This window comes from Octodon degus, unplaced genomic scaffold (genome assembly GCF_000260255.1).
Source record: "Octodon degus isolate 3935 unplaced genomic scaffold, OctDeg1.0 scaffold00117, whole genome shotgun sequence".
Lineage (NCBI taxonomy): Eukaryota > Metazoa > Chordata > Mammalia > Rodentia > Octodontidae > Octodon > Octodon degus.
In genome coordinates, this window is record NW_004524693.1 from 1,228,485 (window position 1) to 1,252,048 (window position 23,564).

General features: G+C 36.6%; 1 protein-coding gene across 1 annotated transcript in view; it reads right to left on the reverse strand.

The window, feature by feature from the left end:
- The window catches only part of Htr2c (5-hydroxytryptamine receptor 2C), a 108,929-nt gene that overhangs the window by 2,491 nt on the left and 82,874 nt on the right, over positions 1-23,564 (reverse strand). Inside the window, exon 3 of the mRNA XM_004640016.1 lies at positions 20,645-20,845. Within this exon, the coding sequence (XP_004640073.1) occupies positions 20,645-20,845 (201 nt within the window). The remainder of the gene's footprint in view (positions 1-20,644; positions 20,846-23,564) is intronic.

Below are 23,564 nucleotides of genomic sequence, written 5' to 3' on the forward strand. Positions count from 1 at the left end.
GCAAGGTACTGGTCCACCATTGTAAGGAGACCTTTGAGCTCTGATTGAGAAGTGACCAGGGTCAGAAGGCAAAGAAAGAAGCTAATTTCTGTTCATGCTTGAGTGAAATGCTTAGAACTTCCACACGTCCTTGGAGTATAGCAGAAATACATGGCTTATATTTCTTAAGTGTCAAAAATGGCAGATGTTTTGAAAAGCTACCAGCTGGTACTGTAAGAATATATATTTTAAAAAGACCTAAAGAGAATATAAATCAAGATTGGTCCAGAGAAGTCAGTACTGGCTTATCCTTAATCAAATGGTTTAATGCAGGGTTATGTAGCTACAAGGGTTCAGGAGCCAAGGAAACTCATACAGGATTAAGAAAAGAAAGACAGAAAAAGAGATGGAGATACAGCTCAGTGGTAGAGCACTTGTTTACCATGCATGGACCTTGGGTGTGTTTCCGGCACTGAAAAAAATGGAGAAAAAGGTCTCATATAAAAATTTTTGGGTCAGGGAGACAGCTCAGTGGCATAAGTGCCTAACTGGCATGCTCAAGGTCCCAAGTTCAATCCATGGTACCAAAAAACCACCCCCCAAAATAAAAAATAAAAACTTTTACAAGAAAAAAAAAATTTCAAAGGGAGACACTACAAATCAAGATGCACTTAGAGCTCTCAAATAATCATACCATGTGGACCAGCTTGGACTCTTTATGCAAACAAATTTTCAACAATATTAATCATACAATTAGAGATTTGAACAATGTCTGGCTTTTCAGTGTTATCAAACCATGGTTGCACATTTTTTTTCAGGTGATATGCTGATACTGTGCTTCTGTAGAAAACCAGGTTTTATATTTTCAGACAAACATCCTGAAATGTAAGAATGAAGTATTATCATATGGGGAATTTATTTCAAATAATATGGAAGGAAGAAGTGTAAGAAAATATGGATGAAAGAAGACAGTCCATAAATTGATAAATACTGGAGCTGGATGATGAGTACATTGTGTTTTATAAAGTAATTTTACTTTTATTTTCTTTGACAGCTTTCATTTAAAATGTTTAATAATTTTAGGGAATTAAAAAAAATAAAGACAAGATGTAGAAATGCTTTCTGCAATAAACTAAAGCATGTCCACTAAGATTTCAGATAGATAAAAACATCTCCAAGATTTTGCAAGTGATGACTTCTAGTGCAAACAGTCTAGTGGAAACACTTAGCATGTTGGTACAACTGCAGAGAAAACAACTATTTTCTGCTAAAATGTTGATAGGAACTCTTCCATTTTCCCAGAGTGCACCAGCAAGAGCAGCAGAAAGCCCAGCGTAGGTGAAGAAAGAGTAATTGTAATAGTTCACATTTATTGAGTTTATCATCTGTGTCAGGAATTGAGTTATGTGAATTATGGACAATTCAGTTTTAAAACATGTTGCCTTAATTTGGTTAAAAACTCCGTGGAACAGATGTTATTAGGCCAAGTATTTTAACCACTTTACCAAATTTGTACCATCATACATTTTGTTTCAAAAACCATGAATGCAGTCAACAAACAAGAAATTCCGTTGTTTTTTAGAATGCCAGATTATAGCGATCAGTATTAATAGCAATATATCATTCACAGACTATCTTATCCAATACTTTAAAAAATTCAAAAGTGTCAACACTTCTCAAAGTGTGGTTCAAGGACCTTGGCAAACTCATGACTCTTAGAATTTTAGGTTTTCCTTTTTCAACTATTTGTCCTTAAAGTTAATTTTTTCATAAATGTCAAGTCAAACTGTAGTTGAATGTTTACATATATGACTATCTAGCTATCAATACATCAAATTAAACATTAAATTTTCAGAGCTATAAAATATTGCCTGTCTTCTTTCTGATTTTTTTTTTTGAAATTATATCCTGGTTCCGCCAAAAAAAAAAAAAGAAATTATAGTTACCTTTTGTAAAAATGTTTCTTATGCTAACACTGAATGGGCTTGTTGTCATTACTTAAAATGATTCATAAAATATTTTAAAATTTTAATTTCTAATGCCACAAATGTCATTAGTTACAACTCATTTAAACTAAAACTCTTTGGAGTCCTCAATTATTTCCAACTGTATAAAGGGGTCTTGACACCAGAGAATTTGAGAAATGTTGTTCTGTATTAAAGGATAAAATTACTTAGACTCTGAAGAGTTACTCTAGCAAATATCTATTTTTAGGTCAATTAGTAGTAATTCATGTGTTATGATAGTGTCAGATAAATTTAACCAACATCAGTTCTAGCAACAAACCACTTTAAATGGATTATCTCATGCATTTTCATAAAAATTCTCAAAGTCATATATTATTTGGTGAAGTTAACTTCACAAAAGTTATGCAGATTTAGTAAACATAGTGAGACTGTCTTTGATATTTTTGAAATCTTTAATTTGGCCAAGAAAGAAAATGGAAATAAACTGCATCTGAAAATGTCAACTGCAAGTATTACAAGAATAGCTACATTTTACTGAGTGCTTCCTATTTGTCACACACTGAGTTAAGCATTTTACAATTGTTGTGTGCTTTCATGTCTCATATTTGTCAATCCAGATGAGAAAATACATAGACTTCTTAAGTGGAATTACTTAATGTTTCTGAAGTTAACTTTGATACATCTGTGTCATTTTCCTTTAAATTTCAGAAATAGCAAAGACCAGTTATAATTCACATTCTGCTCAAAATCTAAGCTACTACTTCACTATTAAGCAGTCAAGTATTTTGCATGCAACATTTCATCCAGTTCTTATAAAATCTTAAAAAAATGTTATTATTTATTAAAGTTACTTAAAGTCACAGAGAAAAACTATCTTTTTTTTGTGGCCAGCTCAGCCCACCCTGGTGGCAGGGCTAGTGTGGCATGTGGTGCCAGGGATTGAACCGCGGTCTCTGCGCTTTTGCCTAAGCTTGCCTTCGCAGGAGCTTTAGACCACTGAGCTATCTCGCCGGCCCCAGAAAAATTATCTTGAGTACACATATAATAACTTATTTAGCATCTACTTCAACTAATAAGCAGTCAAATATTTTGCATGCAACACTTCATCCAGTTCTTATAAAACATTAAGAAATTGTTATTATTTATTAAACTTAAAGTCAGAGAGAAAATTATCGTGAATACACATATAAAAACTTATTTAGCATTTGAGAAACACTGAATTCAGTAGCATATAACTCAAGTTGCACTGAAAAACATGTCACTGCTACTACTATTTTATTAAAAGTGATGAATGGTACTATAACAGCTACCACTTCTGCAATTACTGCTACTACTAATACTAACTCAGTGAGTGCTTATTATAAGTTCTTACTGACTCTGACACTTCACCTCTATGATATACTTTATATGCACTATCTTATTCTAGTCTCATGAAAAGCTCACTAGCAGTAAAATTATTTTAATGTGAAGAAGTAATGTTCAGAGAACGTATGACTACATGTATACTATATCCTAGAACCTTGAATTCAAGCAACACAGATCAGTTCTCCTCAAACCATTAGATAATAGCATTTGTCAATGATTCTAAAAGGGAAATTTCATTTAACTTTGAAAATCTGTGAATTTATGATGCATCTTATGGCTGATAATAGTTTGCAATCATTTTTGGCTAGGCAGTAGACAGTAAATAGTTGTCATTATTACTAAACCTGGTATGAAAAACTTTTCTCATTTTCTGGTAAGATCAAAACTACTTGTAGGAAAATTTGCAAAATAAATACCAGTAGCATGGAAATACTTTTGGAAATGAAAAGAAATTAAATCACAGCAGCCAAAAGGAGGGAGGTTTCTGAAGAAGTCCCTTATCCATTTCAAATACTGCAGAGGGGTCTAGAATTTAAAACATTTCATCTGTTATTGCAAATGAAGAGGCCAATGGTGATTACAGAGTAAACTCTCACAGTGGAGTGGGAAGCAGTCAAGAGATGAAATATCAATAAATGTTTATACTTAGAGGTAACACAATGAGTTCCTAGGACAGCCTGGCCAACTTCAAAATACAGACTAGAGAAATTATTGTTGAACTGCAGATACCTCAGAGGTATTTGTTTTCAGGACTTGTTTTACACAGCAAGAGATTTTTTTCAAGGAGATCTAGGAGGATAACACAGTACCATTTTGGCGTGAGTGATCTCTTGCCTCAGGCAGCACAGATGAGTCCTTTGAACACAGTAGCTGACAGAATTGGAAAGGCTATTTTTCAGGGAAGAACCCAGAAGCCATATAGAGCCAGAGATACCTAAGTCTTCAGATAATAAAGTGTTACTGAGGGTTGCTGTACTGGTTGATACATTAAATCAATTTGAGAAGTTTAGAAGTTTAACAAAATAACTGAGGGGACCAGGGTCCTCACTGTATAAACATCCTGAGCCTGTGCAAGAAGAAGGCATGGAGACAGGTTGGGTGCAAAGGACCCATCCCAGGGCAGAGGGCCTGCATACAGCATAAGGGGTTTGCTCTTTCCTTATTTTGCTCTTGTTGCTTTTGCTGTTTTCCCCTGCCTTGAACTACTGCCCTCTGCCATGTGTCACTCTTCCTTGGAGCCAGCTGATGATGGACTGAAAGCTCCACAAACTGTGAGCTAAATAAACCTTTCCTTCCTTAATTTTGGGCATTGCATATTTTGTCCCAGAAATGGTAGAAAAGTAACCAAGACAGTTGGAGAGAAAAGCATTTGTACACTTTGATAATTGATAGGCTAGATATACTGCTACTTTCTCTTTGTTCAAAGAGAAGAAAGATTTATACTAACAGTGTTTAGACAAGATATCATGTCTGGGCTGGGGAGATAGGTTTCACACACACACACAAAAGATATCATGTCTGCATCTTGTACTCTGAGTAACTACTACGAAGACAACAATATGCAATGTATTAGTTATTGTAACTGTCCTAGTAACTTGTTTTGGAACTGTCTCATTGCTATTTCTTTCTCATTAAAATTAATAAAAACATAAAAAATATAATTGATAATTGAGTGTGGTGAATGTACAGTGAGAATTTGAAGGAATTCAGACTCAATTTTGAATCTCAAGGATTTTTAGCTTTGGGCAGAGCAGGAACCCCCACCTACATGAACACTGGACAGTGACAGCAAGGGTTGTGTTAAGAAGTTCTTAAATAACTCAGAGTGTATTAGATGCAAAAGAAGAAGTCTTTAAGTATGAAAACAGGATAAGACAGTCCATGACCTGACAAAAGCCATGTTCAGGATTTAAGCTATCCTTGTGTAGAAAACTGTGGAGAACCAGGTGAGGAAGATTCCAGTTTTCAACTACAACAAGGCTGTCCTAGTCATATACCTGACCTTCATGACTTAGAGGGGAGTGTATTTAGGCACAAGTTTCAGCCCATGGTTGGCTGGATGGCAGGTAGAGCCTCGTGCAGGAAAGGTGCTCAGCCCATGGCAACTAGCAAAGTGAGAATGAGGGCAGGAGCGGGGAACAAGGAGACACCACCTCCCGACAGCATGCTCTCTGTCTGAACTCATGAGTGGACGAGTCCACTGGTGTGTACAGTGTCACCATGATCCAATGACTTTCCACACTGGCAGGGTTGCTGAGGAAATATCTCATAACTAAGCCATAGCAATAGCTGAAGGCATGAGAGGTGAAATTTGAGGTCGCATGGAAGACTGACCATTTGTAAACAGATGAAGATTGAAGAAAGTTAGTGATATGCTGAGTTTAGTCATTAAGGCTCAAATCATAGAGTGGAAGAACTTAAAAAAGGAAGAAAAGAAAATTCCCAAATTGATGCAAGATGACAAGACAGAGCAAAACTGGCTGAAGGAGTAAGCAAGACCTGCTGATCACAAGATACCAAGACACATGTGCCAAAGACTGCTTGGAATCCTGTATGTGGAGGTTTCCGCAGGTTCCCATAATGTGTGTAAGGAAGAAAAGGACACAGGTGCCGCGAAGCACTTGCAGTGAAAGCTTTCTTTAAGGTGACCTATTCTGTGTCCTACAGCAGTGTGTAGTTTTATTTTGCTTTTACTTTTTCCTCTCTTTTTCTTGGCCCCAACCTCATTCTACAGAGCCACTTTCTCACTTTTAATTTTCCTGCCTTGAATGAACTTTGAACTGTTTTCCTTGTTTCATTCAAGTTTTTGTTTGAGGCAAAGTAAATAAATAAATAAATAACCAACCACCCTGGAATCCACCACCAGAAAGAGACACCAGCACCCTAAAACCTGGTAACATTTATTTGATAACCTACTTCTAGAAGGAGACTACCTAGTAACAAAATGATGGATAAATGTCTTTGAGAAATCAAAGTGAGAAATAACCAGAAGACATACACCAGGACAAAAGAAGGGCCATTACTTTCCTTATTAGAGGAACTGGTAGTATGAATGGGTGGTAGGAGTTACTAGGGCCTATAGAGAAAGAGAAAGAAGGGACATAGATGAGAAGTTTAAAATATCAAAATTGGCCAAGTTGTTAGCTGGATGTACAAAGTGGTTTACGTGAATATTTGTTGATTCCATGCAGCAACCTGAAGTATGGTGAGCAAATGCAATTATATGGGTGTGGCTATTTTTATTACAACTAAAATCAGATTGTTGAACATCACTCATATGCTATGAGGAAAACATGTAGAAGAGGAACTCTGAAGTTATAGAAAAATATAATAGGCCATGGGGTGAGACACTGAGAACCTGTGTCTCAGGTAGGAACTTAAAACTGAATAGGTGTGCCATAGAGATAGCTCAGTGGACTAAAGCTCCTGCTTAGCCAACCTTAGGCAATTGTAGGGACTGTGGTTCGACCCTTGGCACCACATGCCATGCCAGTTCTACTCTCAGAGTGGGCTGAGCTGGCCAGAGTCTGGGCATAATGCCACACGCCTATAATCCAAGCACTGGGGAGACTGAAAGCAGGAGAATCACCATGAGTCTGAGCTGCATAGTGAGACCTTGCAACAACTAAAAATAATTTTTTAAAAAATGATAAACATTTAACAGGTTGAGATAAATGAAAAAAGCATGTTCTATATTCTGTGTGAAGCCAGGAGATAAGGATGGATAGTTTGACAGATAAGGCACAGTTCTAGTGCTGTGGATATAGCTCAAGGGAACAGCACCTGCCTGGCGAGTGCAAGTTCCTGAGTTCAATTGCGGTACCAAAAGTAGAAGGCAGTTCTAAATAGTTAGGTTAAAAGTTGGTATGTAAATGTGTGAGTTAAATAAAAATAGACTACAAAGGCCTAATAAAATGCAAATGACAAAGAATAGGCCTTTAACCAAATGAGAGACCTTAAAGAAAGTAAAATGCAAACAAAACAGCTTGCTTTTCAGATGTCAAATGCCCAATGCAACCTGCAGCATCTCTGCTTTCTGACCTACACTGGACCCAAAAGATGCATTGAAAGCTCAATGGACCTACACATCTAAGGTGTCCACTTTGAGGACCACCCTCCTTGGCTAGTGGAGAGCTTCTCTTTCATTCTTTCTAATAAACACACATTCGGCCATCTCCACTACTTGCTGTTTGGTGTTTTGATGGCTTCAATCTTTGTTGCCCCAAAACAAGGACCCAAGAGCTAGATTTGGTTATGGTAGTTCAACAATTAGTAAAATAATGCTAAAAATAAAAAGAAAAATTAAAAGAATGCAAAAAATAGACCTATAAAGCCAAAAGTGGAATTCAAATGGCACATTAACAAATTCATTTAAAACCAAAGAAGGGTGGGAGTAGAATCTATGAAAATGGCAGAATGTCCAAACACTTTTTCCTTCATAAAGGCAAAAGAAAAACAGGAATTAATAGAAACATTTTTAAAACTATGAAAACTAACCAAAAACTTGCATCAACATAGGAAATATTCATTCAACAAAAAGTTTCAATATTGGCAGGAATAATCCTTTTCCCATCCCTGCTCTCCAATGCCAGCCTTGAACAGTAACAGTGACCTTTCTGACACTGGAGACAACAAAAAGGTAGTTGGTTGATTTAAGCTATGAATTCAAATAATTCTCATTACTTGACCTCAGTGGGAGTGTTCTAGAACACCAAGTGAAAAGGTTCATCTTTATTAGATCTACCTAGCATGGCAACTAGTCTTACAAACTTCTTCCTGGCCTGAGGCCATCACTAACAAATGGGAAAAACAATAGGTTAAGCACAAAATTGTTGAGGAAGGGGGGTGATGAAGAATAATAGAGCCACAGGGGCTTGGGAAAGCTCCAACCTATTCATTTACAAGAACATCTGTGTATATGCATTGCCAAGGCTATGCAATTGCCTAGATGGGCCCCAGAAAGCTTGGAGATCTTTCTTCTGGCTGACCTTGAGGATCTGTGCAAAGAGGAAGTGAAAATAGTGGCAGAACTGTAAGCTGTCTGGCTGAAAGTTGAAGACCAGTCCCAACCAAAACAAAGCCCCTGGCAAAAGCCTGGGAGATTTATTTCTTCTAGACACTTAATGAAATCACTATTCAATCATCATCTGGCCACCAAGCTAAAGGAACAGAAACTTTACTGACTGCAAATTCATGCTTTGTAGAATTCCTTCCCAGAAGTCACTAAATGTACCAATAACTATGGAAGCCAGCAGCTAGGGGAAGTTAGGAAGATAGGGCACAGATCTTGAATAAGTAATTTAAAATAAGCTAAAGATAAAAGCCTGAACGAATTATCGTACTAAAATGGACTAGAAGGCTCTCATGAAATATAAGAGGCAAACAAGAGGTCCTTAACCAAAGGGAAGAGACCTTGGAGGAAGTAAGATGCAAATGAAGCAGTTTGTACTACGACATCAAAAGCCTGTCTGCTTTCTGTCCTGGACACCAGGGCCAAGAACTATATTACAACCGCTGAATCTGAACTCCATGGTGTCCACTTTACAGAACACGCTTGTCCAATTAGCAGAAAGCTTTTCTTTTATTCTGTCTAATAAACACTCATTTGGCTATTCTCCACTGCTGTTCTGTTGGGTTCGATCTTCTTTGCCCCCAAACAAGGATGGATTTGGCAGGTGAGTTATATGACTACAACAGAGGAAACAACAAATCCTGGGGAATGGGGAAAATCTAATATTCCAACACTATCACTGTATAACATTTAAAATGTCCAAATTGGAACAAAATATATGAGTCTCAAAGAAACAAGAAAGCAGGAACTACACATAGCAAGAAAATCAATCAATAGAAACTATCCCTGAGGAAGTTAGATTTTAGTCTATTAAGTGCCCGGGGATGGAAAATGCAGGTCTATCCCACTCCAACAAAAGTGCTCTACCATCAAGCTACATCATCAGACCTTTTTTCTTTTTCTTTTTTTTCCTTTTTTCTTTTATTCTAAGATAGGTTGGGCTTGACCTTGTAAATAAACAATTTTAAAAATGTTCCTCGAACTAAAGGTAAGTATATCCTTAGAGTGGAATAATATTTGGACATAACAAAGAACAAGGTAAGACCCGTTGCTGACATTGAGGTAGGATAGAAGACATGAAAAGCAGGTAAAAAGACAAGGAAATAAACTGCAGTTTTATGAAAGAATCAGAATCAGGCCTTCCTCCTGAAGGCCACCCAAGTTTGTGATCCCCTTCTTCTCTCCTTTCACAGAATGGTGTTAAATTCCACTCTACAATAGCCTATAAACTTCCCAGTGTGGTCCATATTCACATGCAGAGTGACCTTTTCTCCAGCCCAGGAAACAATAGCATGGGTGACTGCAGATGCAAATCTCTACTTCATATCCTTATAGGCGGCTTACCCCCTAACTTGACAGTGATAATACACATTCGAGACCGCCTATGTTGAAGACATCCCTTTAAAGTGCCCTGCTCCAGCTTGTAGTGTATTCCCATTTCTCTACCACCTGTACTTAATAATGGAATGTGTCCAAATAAACTTTTTTATGTTTCTTTCTTACAGACATGTCCTGAAAATTCTTAATCTTTGACCAGAGTCGGTGAACCTATAAACTTATTTTTAAAGGATGGGGATAGGTTCTTGTATGTCATCCTTGAGACCTCAGTGACCCCACCTGATGATAACATGATATCAAGAGGAGCTCTACAGATTTACTCATCAGGAAAACTGGCAAAAATGACAACAGAAAAATTTAAAGTTTCTGGAAACAGCCCTGAAGGTATGCAGCATGCAGACAAACATGCTTCAAGACAATCTACTGGAGTTCAGTAACAATGGTCTGTGTGTGGGACTTAACACAGGACTCATTCTGACTCATTCCTCTCTCTCTCTCTCTCTCTCTCTCTCTCTCTCTCTCTCTCTCTCTCTTTTGCAGAGCTGGGGATTGAACTCAGGCCCTTGCACTTGCCAGGGAAGCACTTATTCTACTGAGCCATCTCTCCGGCCCCTCATTCTCTCCCACCCCTCAACACAATGAAACAGAAATTTTGCTCAAACTGACACAGGCAATGTATAAGGCTCCCTTTCCCTGAGTTTTCTGTCAGAAGTCTGTCTTCTCAGGAGTACAGGCCACTAGTGTTTTGATCCTGCTACCAGCCACTGTGGCTGAAGCTAACATCTGGGCAAGTGCAGCTGTCACATGTGGATTCACCCAAGCATGCAATGTAAGCTCTAGCTCGAGTAATGTGTTGCTGAAAATATTGGGTTCTGATGGCTATATTCCCGGCTCATAAAGCAGTGTTTCCTTGCAAGAAGAGGCAAGTCAAAGACTTGAGGTTATTGCCCAGCTGCACTGCCAAGCACAAAACTAGAATGGAGCTATTATGCAGAGAAAAGCACCACTAAGCTCAGCTATGCTGCTTACATGAGATGCATTTTAACTATGAATACACGGCTTGAAAAATAAGGGGTTGTCTACATATTACAAGGAATGGATATACATAAGAATTTTATAGTAGTTATATTAAGGTTAGTTAATTTCAATAATGTAAGTTTTATCAGAGGAAAAGGAAGATGTTTCATCATTATAAATAGACTAATATTGGAGAATGATATAATGACTAAAACATATATTTGCTCCTAATAATAGGTCTCCAAACATACAAGAAGCAAAAACTGACAGACTTGAAAGAAGGAACAGATAGCAGCATTCATATCTGGAGTTTTCAATATGCAGTTCTAAGAAATTAATAAAATGAAGAGACAGCAGTGTAATAAGTATATAGTTCTCCTGAATTTTTGTATAAGACAATTCAATATTATTAAGATTTATAAAATATCACACACAACAGCAGAATATAAACAATATAAATTCTATTCAAGTATTCATGGAATATTAATCAGGAACTAGAATATACACTAAGACATAAAAAAGCCTCAAAGTTTCATTTTATAAATGGGTTGAAATTGTAGTCTGTTCTCTTACCACCACAAAATATTGTTCAAAACAAATAAAAGATATCTGGAAATAACCCACATATTTTTCAAATGCAATTGGAATGTTCTTTAAGTACGATCTTTGGCTCAAACATTTAAAGGTAAAGTTAAAAAGATTGAAAAAATACAAAATGTCAGTCAGGAAGACAGCAGAATAGAGGCATCTATAGCCTATCTGCTCCTTTTTTTTTTTTTTTTTTTGTGGAACTGGGGATTGAACTCAGACCCTTGTGATTGCCAGGGAAGCGCTTATTCCACTGAGCCATCTCCCTGGCCCCTATCTGCTCCTTTCTTGAGACAGAAATAAAGTGACAGCTGTATATTGGCTTGAAGAAGCATGTGGGTGTAGGTGAGCACTGGAAACTGATAGTAGAGAAAAGGAAACCTGTGAAATGCAGAGAGTGGATACTGCAGCAAAGAAGACTACCCCAGAACCTGGAGCTCAGCACTTCAGACAGAGGGTGTGGGGTACTCTCCTTCTGAGGGGCTAAAGGTGAGAGAAAGAGCCATAGCATGGTGCAGGCATCGGCTGCACCCTATAGACAAACACTCCAACTGAGAGGACTAAGAGGACTGCACCCTATAGACAAACACTCCCAGCTGAGAGGACTAAGCTCAACTTTTTTTTTTTTTTTTAAGCTCAAGTTGATATAAACAATTCTCATACAAATCCTGGCAGGCAGTTCTATTTAAAGAAAAAGAGGGATATGGGTTCTGTTGACCTGACCCAGGCAGACACAATTAAGGGAAAGGCTGAAGTCCAACTTCTGCATAGATACCCCAAAAGCAGTTGCAGAGAGAACAGTGCATCAACATAGATCTTCTGCGCCAACTGGAGCTCCATGTGGTACGATCACATAAAGCTGCTAAACCTAAAGGTGACTTCCACTGAAGTGTGCTACAACTCTAGTCCCGGTCCGTTTCCATGAAGCATCTAGACATTAACTATATATATATTTGTGACACAGGAATCCCTCTCACAATGAAGCAGTGACAATGTATAAACCACGGGCTCAGGGCAAGCCTGGATGTAGGGTGCAATCAAGAGCTGAAGTACCAGAAGTGGCCACAGGCTCGGACAAAATAAGAAGCTTTCTTAGAATTTTCGGTAGGGTTAGTCAAAAACAAAGCCAGATTCTGAGGAGTGATCTAAATACCCAATTCTTCAATGCATAGATGACAATGTATGCCAACAAGCCTCAAGAAGTTGCAGGGAAGCATGACCATTGGGCAAAATAAGGTCCCCAAAATAGACATTGACTAAATAGCAGTGGGTACATAAGAACTATTGGACAGAGAATTCAAAATGATTGTTTTAAGTAAACTCAAAGAGTTAAACACAGAGAACTGAGTTAGCATTCTATCAGAGAAAATTGAAAAAGACTGAAGTAATTAAGACAGAAATCCTTAATATAAAAATAAATAAAATTTAAAGCATGGTACAAGATATAAATAGCAGAGTAGATCAAAAAGAAGAAAAAAATCAGGGAACTTGAAGACAGGCTTGCTTACATAATGAGAGGTAAAAAAAAAAGAGAAAAAGAATAATAAAGGAAGTTTACAGGAAACTTGCAACAGCATAAAAAGCAAACATTCATGTTTTGGGGCTACTAAAGGGACTTGACAATGTCAAATGACTAAAAAACTTATTCAGAGAGATATAACAGAGAGCTTTCCAAAGCTAGGGGATGATACAAATATGAAAGTCAAAGATCACCAGCCAGATTTAACTCAACCAATCCTACCTCAAGACACATTATGACAATTCTTCAACCTGAAATTGACGCTAATGGGGTAAGAAGAAAAGAACAGAAAGTATAAAATTCACTTAAAAGAATGTATGCAGTGTGTTAATTATTGAAACTGTCCTACCGATTTGATTTGAAACTGTCTCATTGCTATTTGTTTATCAATAAAATTATGAAAAAAATTCACTTAAAAGAGTTATTGTATAGAAATATTCAGGAAGTCCTAATGTAAACATGGTGCATAAACCACCAATATCTTCAATATGAAGACTAAAATCAAAACAATTACAAATTATAGCTACTCTGTGGTAAGAGTTAGAATTTTTTTTTAGAAAGATACAAAATGGGATATCAAAATTCAAAATATGGCAAGGAATGGAATGCAAATATGAGTTTTTCTCTTAGAATTCTTTAATCAAATATTTTGTTATTGTTTCTAATAAGTGTTGAAAGCCTATTCCCAAATTAATGGCACAACTGGGAAGTGATAGAAACTCTAGAAGGTGGGGTCTAGTTGGATTAATTAAGCAAGTCACTGGGACATGCCTCTGGAGGTTATGCTTTGTGCCTGGCCCCTTATTCTGTGTTTTCTGGCCACCATAAGGTGAACAACTTCCTCTGTCACGTGCCTGCCCCCGTGTTATTCACCATTGCTTTAAGCCCAAAACAATGAAGCTAACAGGCCATAGACTAAAATTTCTGAAGCTATGAGTCAATATAAAGTTCCCAAGTTGTTATTGTCAGACGTTTTGTCAAAGCAATGCAAAGCAAACACACTATCATTTAAAAATAGCTTGTCATAAGCAAAAGATGGTTTTGCTAAGCTTTATGATAATAACAAAACAAAGAGTACAATAAACAAATCTAACATAATAAGTAAAGAAGCAAATACACCACTGGTGTAAATTGTGAAGCCACAAAAAAAAAAAAAAAAAAAAAAAAGACTGTAGGACTGGCAAGATAGCTTAGCTGACCAAGCGCCTGCTTAGGCAAGTGCAGGGACCAGTGTTTGATCCCTGGCACGGAGAAGTTCTATGAACTCCAATGAGAATAGAACAAAATGAAATAGGACTACATGTAGAAATAGCATAATAGAACTGACAAACTCCAGCGACCAGAGAAAAATCTCAAAAGCAGAAAGAGAGAAGTAACTTATGCATACAGGATTGTCAGCAAGATTAACTGATTTCTAACCAAAAACTAGAGTGGTCAGAAGCCAAATGAGATGATATGTTCAAAGATCTGACATAAAAGTTCTGTGAATCAGTTAAGTGATTCTTTAAAAAGAAGAGAAGAAATTACATGTTTCTAGCTAAATAGAACTAATCAAAAGCTGAATGTGTTCTTTTCTTGGGCACATTAAGAATGGAATCAAAGAGTTTAACACTTAGTTACATCCTTTGCTCTTCTATAATATCGTATCTTTTTTTTTTTTTAAATATTTATTTATTTATTTATTGTGTGTGTGTGGCCAGCTCAGCCCACCAGGGGGCGGGGCTGGCTGGCATGTGGTGCTGGGGATTGAACCGGGGTCTCTGTGCTTTGCTTAGCTTAGCTTGTTCTAAGTAGGTGCTTTAGACCACTGAGCCATCTCACCAGCCCTATAATATCGTATCTTGTTGAGTTGCCCAGAAGAAGTTCCAACTTGCAGTCTCTCTGTCTCAGCCTTCCAGAGTGCTGGGATTACAAATATGTGCCATTGTGCTGCATATTTGTTGCTTATTATGTTTTTAAAATGTCAGTTTATCAAGATGATACACTGATTACATATTTGTATTCATCAAGGGAGAGTCAAATAATGCATGAAGAAAAACTAATTTAAGTGAAAGAATAGAAAATTCCACAATAAGAGTTGAAGGCTTTAATATGCATATTTAAATAATGGCTTGAAGAAATAAGCAGAAAATTAAGTAGATGGTAGAAGATTTAAATATTATAACCAACTAGACCCAATAGACAGCTGTAGGATATTGCACTGAAGAACAGCAGAATACACTTCTTCTTAAGATTACCTAGATAATCCTATGTTCAGTCAAAAACAATTGAAATTATTCAGATGGTGTTTTCCAAATATAATGAAATGAAAGTGGAAATCAATAACAGGAAATTTGCAATATATAGGAATTAAGCAATTCATTTCTATATAGCTAATAAGTCAAAATAGAGGGCCAGGGAGATAGCTCAGTAGAATAAGAGCTTGCCTGGAAAGCACAAAGTCCTGAGTTCAATCATCAGTACTATAAAAAAAAAAAAAAGTCAAAATAGAAATTACAACAAACATTAGAGATATCTTTAGATAATATGAAAATACAGCAGAAGAAAATTATAGGATAACTGAAGGTAATTATTTGAAGACAAATTTATAATTGCTCTATTTATACTAAAATGAAAAAAAATTCAAATCAATGATCTGATGTTATCTTTAAAACACTGAATAATGAAGACCAAACTAAATGCAAAGCAAGAAAAGGAAATACCAAACATGGAGTAGAAAAGCAATAAAGGAAATAAATGTCAACAAAATTTTCTTTTCAGGACATCTGTAACATCAATAAACTTTAATTGTCATGACCAGAATAAAGAACAAACTTAAAGTACCATAAACAAGAATAAAAGAGGAGACATGACAAATAAAGTAAATTTAAAGAAAAATGTACATAAGATGAGAAAATGTCTAAAATCAGAGAGGTCATCAAGGCTGAACCATCAGTACACACAAAATCTGAACAGACCTGAAAGTAAAGTTTCAATTTGTTATTAAAAATATCTTTGTGCTAAGAAAAACCCAGGCACAGATGGCTTGTTTGATGCATTCCATCAAATGTCTGGTGAAAAATGTCTTCCAATTATTTCATACTTCTAAAAACAAAAAAGGAGAGAAAAGATCCCATTTCATTCTAAGCGGCTAGTATTATCCTGATACAAAAATGCAAAAATCCGGTAAGAGCAAGTGTGGAGGACCACCTGGAGGATACTCCCTGAAAGAAGAGCAGTGTTTGGCTAAACCTGGCCCTATTTCTATGTATTGATATATAGAGAGCTGGCTAGGACTTTTCCTTGTTCCTTTACTGGGCTTTCAGCAGTGCAAAACAGTTGAGCTGAAGTGCTGACGGGCAGACTCTGAAGCAAGGCAACGGGTCAGTGTTCCCATGGTCCCTTAGCTCGCGAAAAATATGGGTCAGTTGGTTGGGATGGAGAGACATGCTCCCCTTTGTGAGCTGGGATTGAGCCTTGAGATAGAGGCTACAATTTCCCAGGGCATAAAAGATTACACAGCAGAGCTGAAGCACTGACCCCAAAACACTGGATGCTACCTTGATTGTTATGTAGATTACTCTTTCTTTATATCCTTTATTCTGTGTATTGCAGAAGTGATTTCAGGACTCCTACCTAGCTCAGCTCCCAGAACGCATGTCCTTCCTAACATGGTGAGCCACTTATTCTCCAGCCACTCCCTAATGAATTAATAAAACCCATGTTCAGCCCTGGGTCAAGGCCTTTGCTCTGCTTTGCCATCACAGCTGGACTTAGGACCCTTTTGGCTCCCCATAACTACAAATATGCCTCAGTGTCTTTATTCTCGCCATGGGTTGCATTGGAAGTGGTAGATTGGAATGAACTTGCTAGAGTTCCACTAACTTTTCCATGGGATTATAAACACAAACTTCTCTGACTGTGACAAGGATCAGGAAGGGCTCTCTATAAGCATGAAAACCTTTGTGTTTATATAGACATAAAAGTCTACAACAAAACGTTAGCTAACCAAATCTAATACATCATACTGAGGTGGAAGGAATACACGATTGTGTCCACATATGAAAATTAATCAGAACAATATACCACATTAATACATGAAAAGATAAAGTCCAATGCCATTTTACTATAATATTGAAATTACTAGGACAGGTGTAACATCACAATGAAGTAGGAAAAAAAAAGGTATCATTAACAGAATAAAAGAATAAATTTTATAATCTACCCATTAGATGCAGGAAAAAGGATGCGAGGAAGTTCAAATCTATTATTATTAAAGATCACAGCAAATATAGAATAAAAAGAAACTTTCTTAATCTGATGAAAAATATTTTAGAAAACCTACTACTAATGTCATTCACAATGTTAAGACAGTAAATATTTTTCCACTCAGAAAAAGATGAATATAAGAAAGACGTGTGAGATATCTAAACTGAAAACTATAAAATGTAACAGAGCAATTAAAGAAGGAGTAAATATGTAGCAGAATATTTATGTGCACATAAATATATGCACAGGGATTGTAAGCCATAGGGGTGTTAAGACTAGTTCCCCACTGATCTGTAGATTTAATGCATTTTTTTGTTTTTAAGTTTAGAACAGGGTCTACAGGGTGTTCAGGGTGTTACTACCAGATCGGACTCATAGTGATTCTCCTGTTTTCAGCCTCCCAAGCACTGGGATTATAGGTGTGTGCCACCATCCCCAGTCTCGATCGCCATCTCAGCATGCTCAGCATGCCCGAAGGGCAGGGCTGGTGCAACGTGCTGGGGATTGAACCCAGCTGGCTGTGATCTGCTTAAGCAGGCACTTTAGTCCAATGAGCTATCGGGCTGGCCCTAATGCAATTTTTTTTTTTTCGGAATTTAGGATTGAACTCTCTAAAGCAATTTTTTTTAAACCAACAGCAAACTTTGTTCTAGAGATTGGCAACCTAATTTAGACTTTGTATGAAAATGAAAAAGCCTCAGAGCAATCTGGAGAAGTTTGAAGAACACAGATGAAGAATTCACTCCATCAGATATCCAAAATCAGTATTGTACTTGACAGAATATCTGCAAGACACACTGGAGTTATTTGGATTTGGATATGCGGCAGACCATTGTCTGGAGACTGAGTTGAGCTCATCCAGTTAAGAAAAATACAGATACTATTTGTGGGCAATGATAAGACCGAGTCTCCATGAGGATACTGGAATTTTGAAAAACTTATATACACCCTTGGGAGCTTGACACCTTCACAATGTTTATGTCCTTTTCTGTTATATTAGTGGGTGCTACTGATGCATATATTTTTAAAAACTGAATAATGAAATATCTCAATATTTGGAAAATCTGTCTAACTCAACAAAGCAATATTTTTCCAATGACTTATGCTTATGAAACAAAGCCCAAGTAAGATAGCTATTAAAAATATAAAGAAAAAAACCCTAATTTTTTTGTTTGTTTGGTGGTTTTGTTAATTGAACAAGGGTCTTCTCACAGAGCTACACATCCAGACCTTTCCTTTTTTATATTGAGACAGGGTCTTTAAAACATTAAATTGCCTAGGCTGGGCTGGAATTCATAACCCTCTTGCCTCAGCCACTCAGAATGATGAGATTACAGTTGAGTGCCTCTACATCCAGCTAAGACTAGTAAATTTCAATGTAGGATGTGAAAAGTTTAGGGCTATGACTTCTGATTCTACATTGCAACTAAGTTCTGGTTGTTTCTTGTATCTTAATGTCAGTCTTTGTAGTTTCTTGCTGAACTATGTAAGTCTGTAATTACTACGTGCACAGTACAAATTATTACTTAATGTCTATGTCTGATAAATGAAATAAATGAGGTATTTGTGAATTCATTTGCACTAGCTTTTGTTATTCCATATCTGGGTAATTTATTGTTTCTTTTATATCTGCTTATCATTATATTTCAGTGGCTATACCTGACAATTATCAGAGGAAGTAATTCAAAGACTAAAATATTGATTTTTTTGTTTATGCCAGAAAGTTGGAGACATGAACAATATGAAATCACCTTAATCCAAATAGTTGGCTCAAGACTGTCCTTGGTAGGCCAGGCATAGTGGTGCGTGCCTGCCATGCCAGCACTTGGACGACTGAAGTAGGAGGAATGCTGTGAATTTGAGGCCAGCCTAAGCTACAAAGTGAGCTCAAGGCCAGCCTGAACTACATAGTGAAACCCTGTCTCAGAAAGAGAAAAAAGATTGTTCCTGATTACATATATGACCTGAAGCAAAGATGAATTCTATTTCATGGGCTTTTGACGCTGGTTCATCTTTATTTCTAAATAACAGGCCTTCAGGATCACAAAATTGCATTCAGTCTTTTTATTTTTATTTTTATTTATTTATTTTTGTTTTGCGGAGGCGGGGATTGAACTCAGGCCCTTGCACTTGCCAGGGAAGTGCTTATTCCACTGAGCCATTTCCCCGGCCCCGCATTCAGTTTTATTGATCCTTGCCACACTGGATTCCTGCTTTGGTCCACATTTGGTTGTAAGACTGTAAAATGAACTTACAATTAGTCAGTTGTATCTTTAGCTTCACCACTGCATCACTGGCAAAAGTAAACAAAATTTATGCTCATTTTCCTGGATTTTTCTCTCTTTTTGGATCTTGACTCAATAATCACTCATTTTTTCTCCAAATTCTCAATGCTTTTAGCTTTTTCTTTCATTTTTGTGGTTCTCTTTAGTCGAAAAACCATTCCAAATTACCTACTGTGTCATTCCTAGAAGCTGACACCCCTAGTACTTTCATTTCATTTATCTGTGATTTCCTCTGTAAAGCATCTTAAGAGATGGCTTCTTTTTAGATGAGCCCTTGGGAATTAAAGAATTAAAATCTGTGAACCCTTGAATTTATAAATCAAATTGTGTGTATGGATCCATTTATTTTTAGGAGAAATTTCATATTTTCTTATCCAAAGGTGTCTGTGCCCTATACTAACCTAATAATTCAAACTAGAACAATCGTAAAACTTGAGAAATTTATTGGCGCAATAAACTCACTGACAAATCTTTAGAAAAAAGATGTGAGCATTGCGGAGAAGCTTGATATTGCAAACTTTACTTGAACCTTTCACAAAAACCTAAGTTTGAGGAGAAATTACTTAATGTGGCATAATGTAAGTGCAACTAGAAGAGGTTAAAAACAAGATTGCAAAAGTCTGAGATTCCAGTTAGTTAAATTTCTTGGCCTTAATGCAAACATGGTTAAAAACTTATGATTGTCTGAAATATAATCAATAATATGATGTTTATTTCTCTATAATTTCCCCAATCCTTAAAGAAGTGAATAGCCTCTCTCTCTCTCTCTCTCTCTCTCTCTCTCTCTCTCTCTCTCTGTCTCTCTCTCTGTCTGTCTCTCTTTTGGCTAGAATTAAAAAAGAAACTAACATATTTTGGTTTAATACAATTAAACATAGATTTCATGAAGACTCAGGTTGCATTATTAATTTTTGCATTGAAGATATGGAATTAATTTAAATTTAGACTTTAATATAATCTGTGTAATCTTCAAAGATTTTAAGTATCTCAAAGGTTTTAATCTGTGTTGCAGAATTCACTGGCATAGTAATGCCAAAAATAGTTTATCAGCATAAATGGAAACTAATCTATATATTCATATCTATTCCATTCTGTTCATTATTGTTAACCTAAATACCAGGTAAATAGGTTAAGAATAATTACTAAATGCAACACTCCCGACCAAACGCAAACGTTACCAGTCGACGTCTGTACGTTGTTCACAGTACATAATCCGAAGGTATTGAGCATAGCCGCTGCAATTCTTATGGCCCCGAGTTGTATTTACCTAGAGAAATTGCCCAAACGATAGCAATCTTCATGATGGCCTTAGTCCGCGAATTGAAACGGCTATGCTCAATAGGATTACGTATTGCTACATACCGATCCAGCGATATGGCGCAGAGATGCATGATGGACGCAGTTGAAAACAGAACATCTAAAGCAATCCAGACGGGGCACAAATATCTAGGTAATGGCCAGACATAATCTGAAAGAGAACAAAGTAAGACAGAGAAGCATGTTATCCAAATCATACTGACTATACTTTTGTATTTCATCCTGCTTATCTTTCCTTTTCAGTTGTAACTTTTTTTTTTTTTTTTTTGAACCAGGGATTGAACTCAGGATCTTGTGCTTGCCAAGCAAGCACTTATTCTGCTGAGGCATCTCTCCAGCCCTTTCAATTGAAACTTCTTAAAGAAAGTGAGATTTCACTAGTATTATTTTCTTTTTTCTTTCTTTTGTGGCTGGCTCAGCCCACCCCGGGGGCAGGGATGGAGTGGTATGCGGTACCAGGGATCGAAACGAGGTCCCTGCGTGCTTGCCTAAGCAGGCACTTTAGACTGCCGAGCTATCTCGCCGACCCCAGCTGGCATCATTTTCTATGATGATAACTTCAGTGTTACATAAATTTGTCATGTTACATAAATTTGTATTGCGGTAAACTTTACATAACATAAAATTAATCACTTTAAAGTGTAGAATCCAAGGATGTTCAGTACATTCACAATATTGTACCACCACTACCTCTCTCTAGTTCGGAAACATTTCGTCTCTCTAGTGGTCATTAAGCAGTTACCCCACAGCCTCAAACATGTTTGCCTAGTCCTGAGCAATCTCCAATCTGCTTTCTGTTGTTATGGATTTGTCTAATTTGAGAATTTTATGTAATTGTTAATTTATCCTTTTCTGTTTGATTTTTTTTAATGTAAAAAGATTTTGAGTTTTGTCTGTTTTGTAGTATTTATTTGTACTTAATATTCTTTGTGTGAAAAAAATTCTTTGTGTGGTTATATGACCAGTTGAGATTTGGGGACACATTTGTAATGGATTATTTATTGCTGGGTATTGAATTATAGTTGATTTTCATGTATTTATCAATCTTGAAATTTTGCTGATTTCATTTATTGCATTGTGCATTGTGTGTGTGTGTGTGTGTGTGAGAGAGAGAGAGAGACAGAGAGAGAGCAAGAGAGAGAGAGAAAGAAGAGAAGAGAAGAGAAGAGAAGAGAGACAGAGACAGGCAGAGACAAGGACAGAGGGATAGTTGTTTTATTCTTTGGTATTTTCCACTTATAAGATCATGTCACCTGGGAATAAAGATAAATTTAATTCTTCTCAAGTATAATGTTCAATAAAAGTAATAAAAGTGGACATCTTTTTTTCCCTCTTGATTTTAGAGGAAAATTCTCAGGTTTTAACTGTTGGGTGTGGTATTAGCTGTGGGATTTTCACAACTGCCTTGTATTATATTGAGGAAGTTCCCTTTTAATTTCTAGAGATTGCATTTGACCCAACTATCCCCCTTCTATGTTTCTTCCCAAAACAATTAAAATAATATTTCAAGGATACATGCATATCGATGTGTACAGTAGCACAATTTATTATAGCTAGATCTTGGAAATGGAGTGTATGTCCATCAATAGATCAGTGGATAAGGAAAATATGGTATTTGTACACTATGAAGTGCCATAAACTTGAGGCATTCATACATAAAAGGATGCAAATGAAAAGCATAAGTAAAATAAGACATACAAGCTCAAATATTACATGGCTTCTAAAAATCCAAAATGTACTATTAAATATAAAAAGAAATTATATAACAATGCATGTAATATGATAGCACTTGTCTCTGGTTTTCGGAAGGCAATATACTAGTAAGTCTTTTAACAAGCAAAGAAAGCTCTATAATAATACAAAGAAACCATGGTGGATAGCTCAGTGGATTAAAGCTCCTGCAAGCAGGCTCAGGGGCCGGGGGTTCGATCCCCAGGCCTGCCGTACCGAGACAGCAATTGAGACTGGGCATGGTAGCACGTGCCTGTAATCCCAGCTCTTGGGAGGCTATAAGCAGGCAGATCACTACGAGTCTGATCTAGTAGTGAGACCCTGAACACCTGTAGACCCTTCCCTAAAATACAAAAAAAAAAAAAAAAAAAAAAAAAAAAAAAGAAAAAAAAAGAAACCATGGTTGATAAGGAAGGAATAAAATGGGTGATAAAGGCAACAGAAACTATCTTTTTACTTTCTCCTCTTCTGTACCATCAAGGTTTTGTTTTTGAATTTTTATAAAAATAAGCATATATTACTTTATCATAGAAAGGATTAAAATCAGCTACAGAAGTCTTTTCACTACACTGTAAAACCGAGTGAAATATTTTAATGTTACTTTCAGAGAAGTAGTCAATACATCAGTGTTGGGAAAAATATATCTATTTCATTATGAAGCATATCTGTTACAGCCAAAATCTAAAATATTACCACCATTTACAGCCTCGAGGAAACTATTTCTCAACTCCCCAGTGTTATCATAGAATCCTGTAGCACTCTTCTTTTGGGAAAGGGAAGTTTAAACCACTATTTCTCCAAATACCATGTGTCCCAAGGCAGTCACTCAGCCTAGTGTCTTGTCTGGGGAGAAGGCTGTCGGAGCTCTGGCTGGAAATGGACTGCTGCCGGCCATGTTCTTACTCAGCAAAGGTCTTGGATGACAATTGTGAAGGTGAATCTTTCCATATAAAAGTGGATTAAAACATTAAAAAAAAGTTACAGACACCTGCCTGTCCCATAAAAGATTTTCCATTCCATGTAAAAATTATTATTTTCTCTTGTGGTTTAGGTTTCTTTAATAACTGTAATGCAAGTTGTCTATTCAGAAATCCTGCCACTTGGAAATACAAATAATCTAAGTGGCAAAAAAAAAAAAA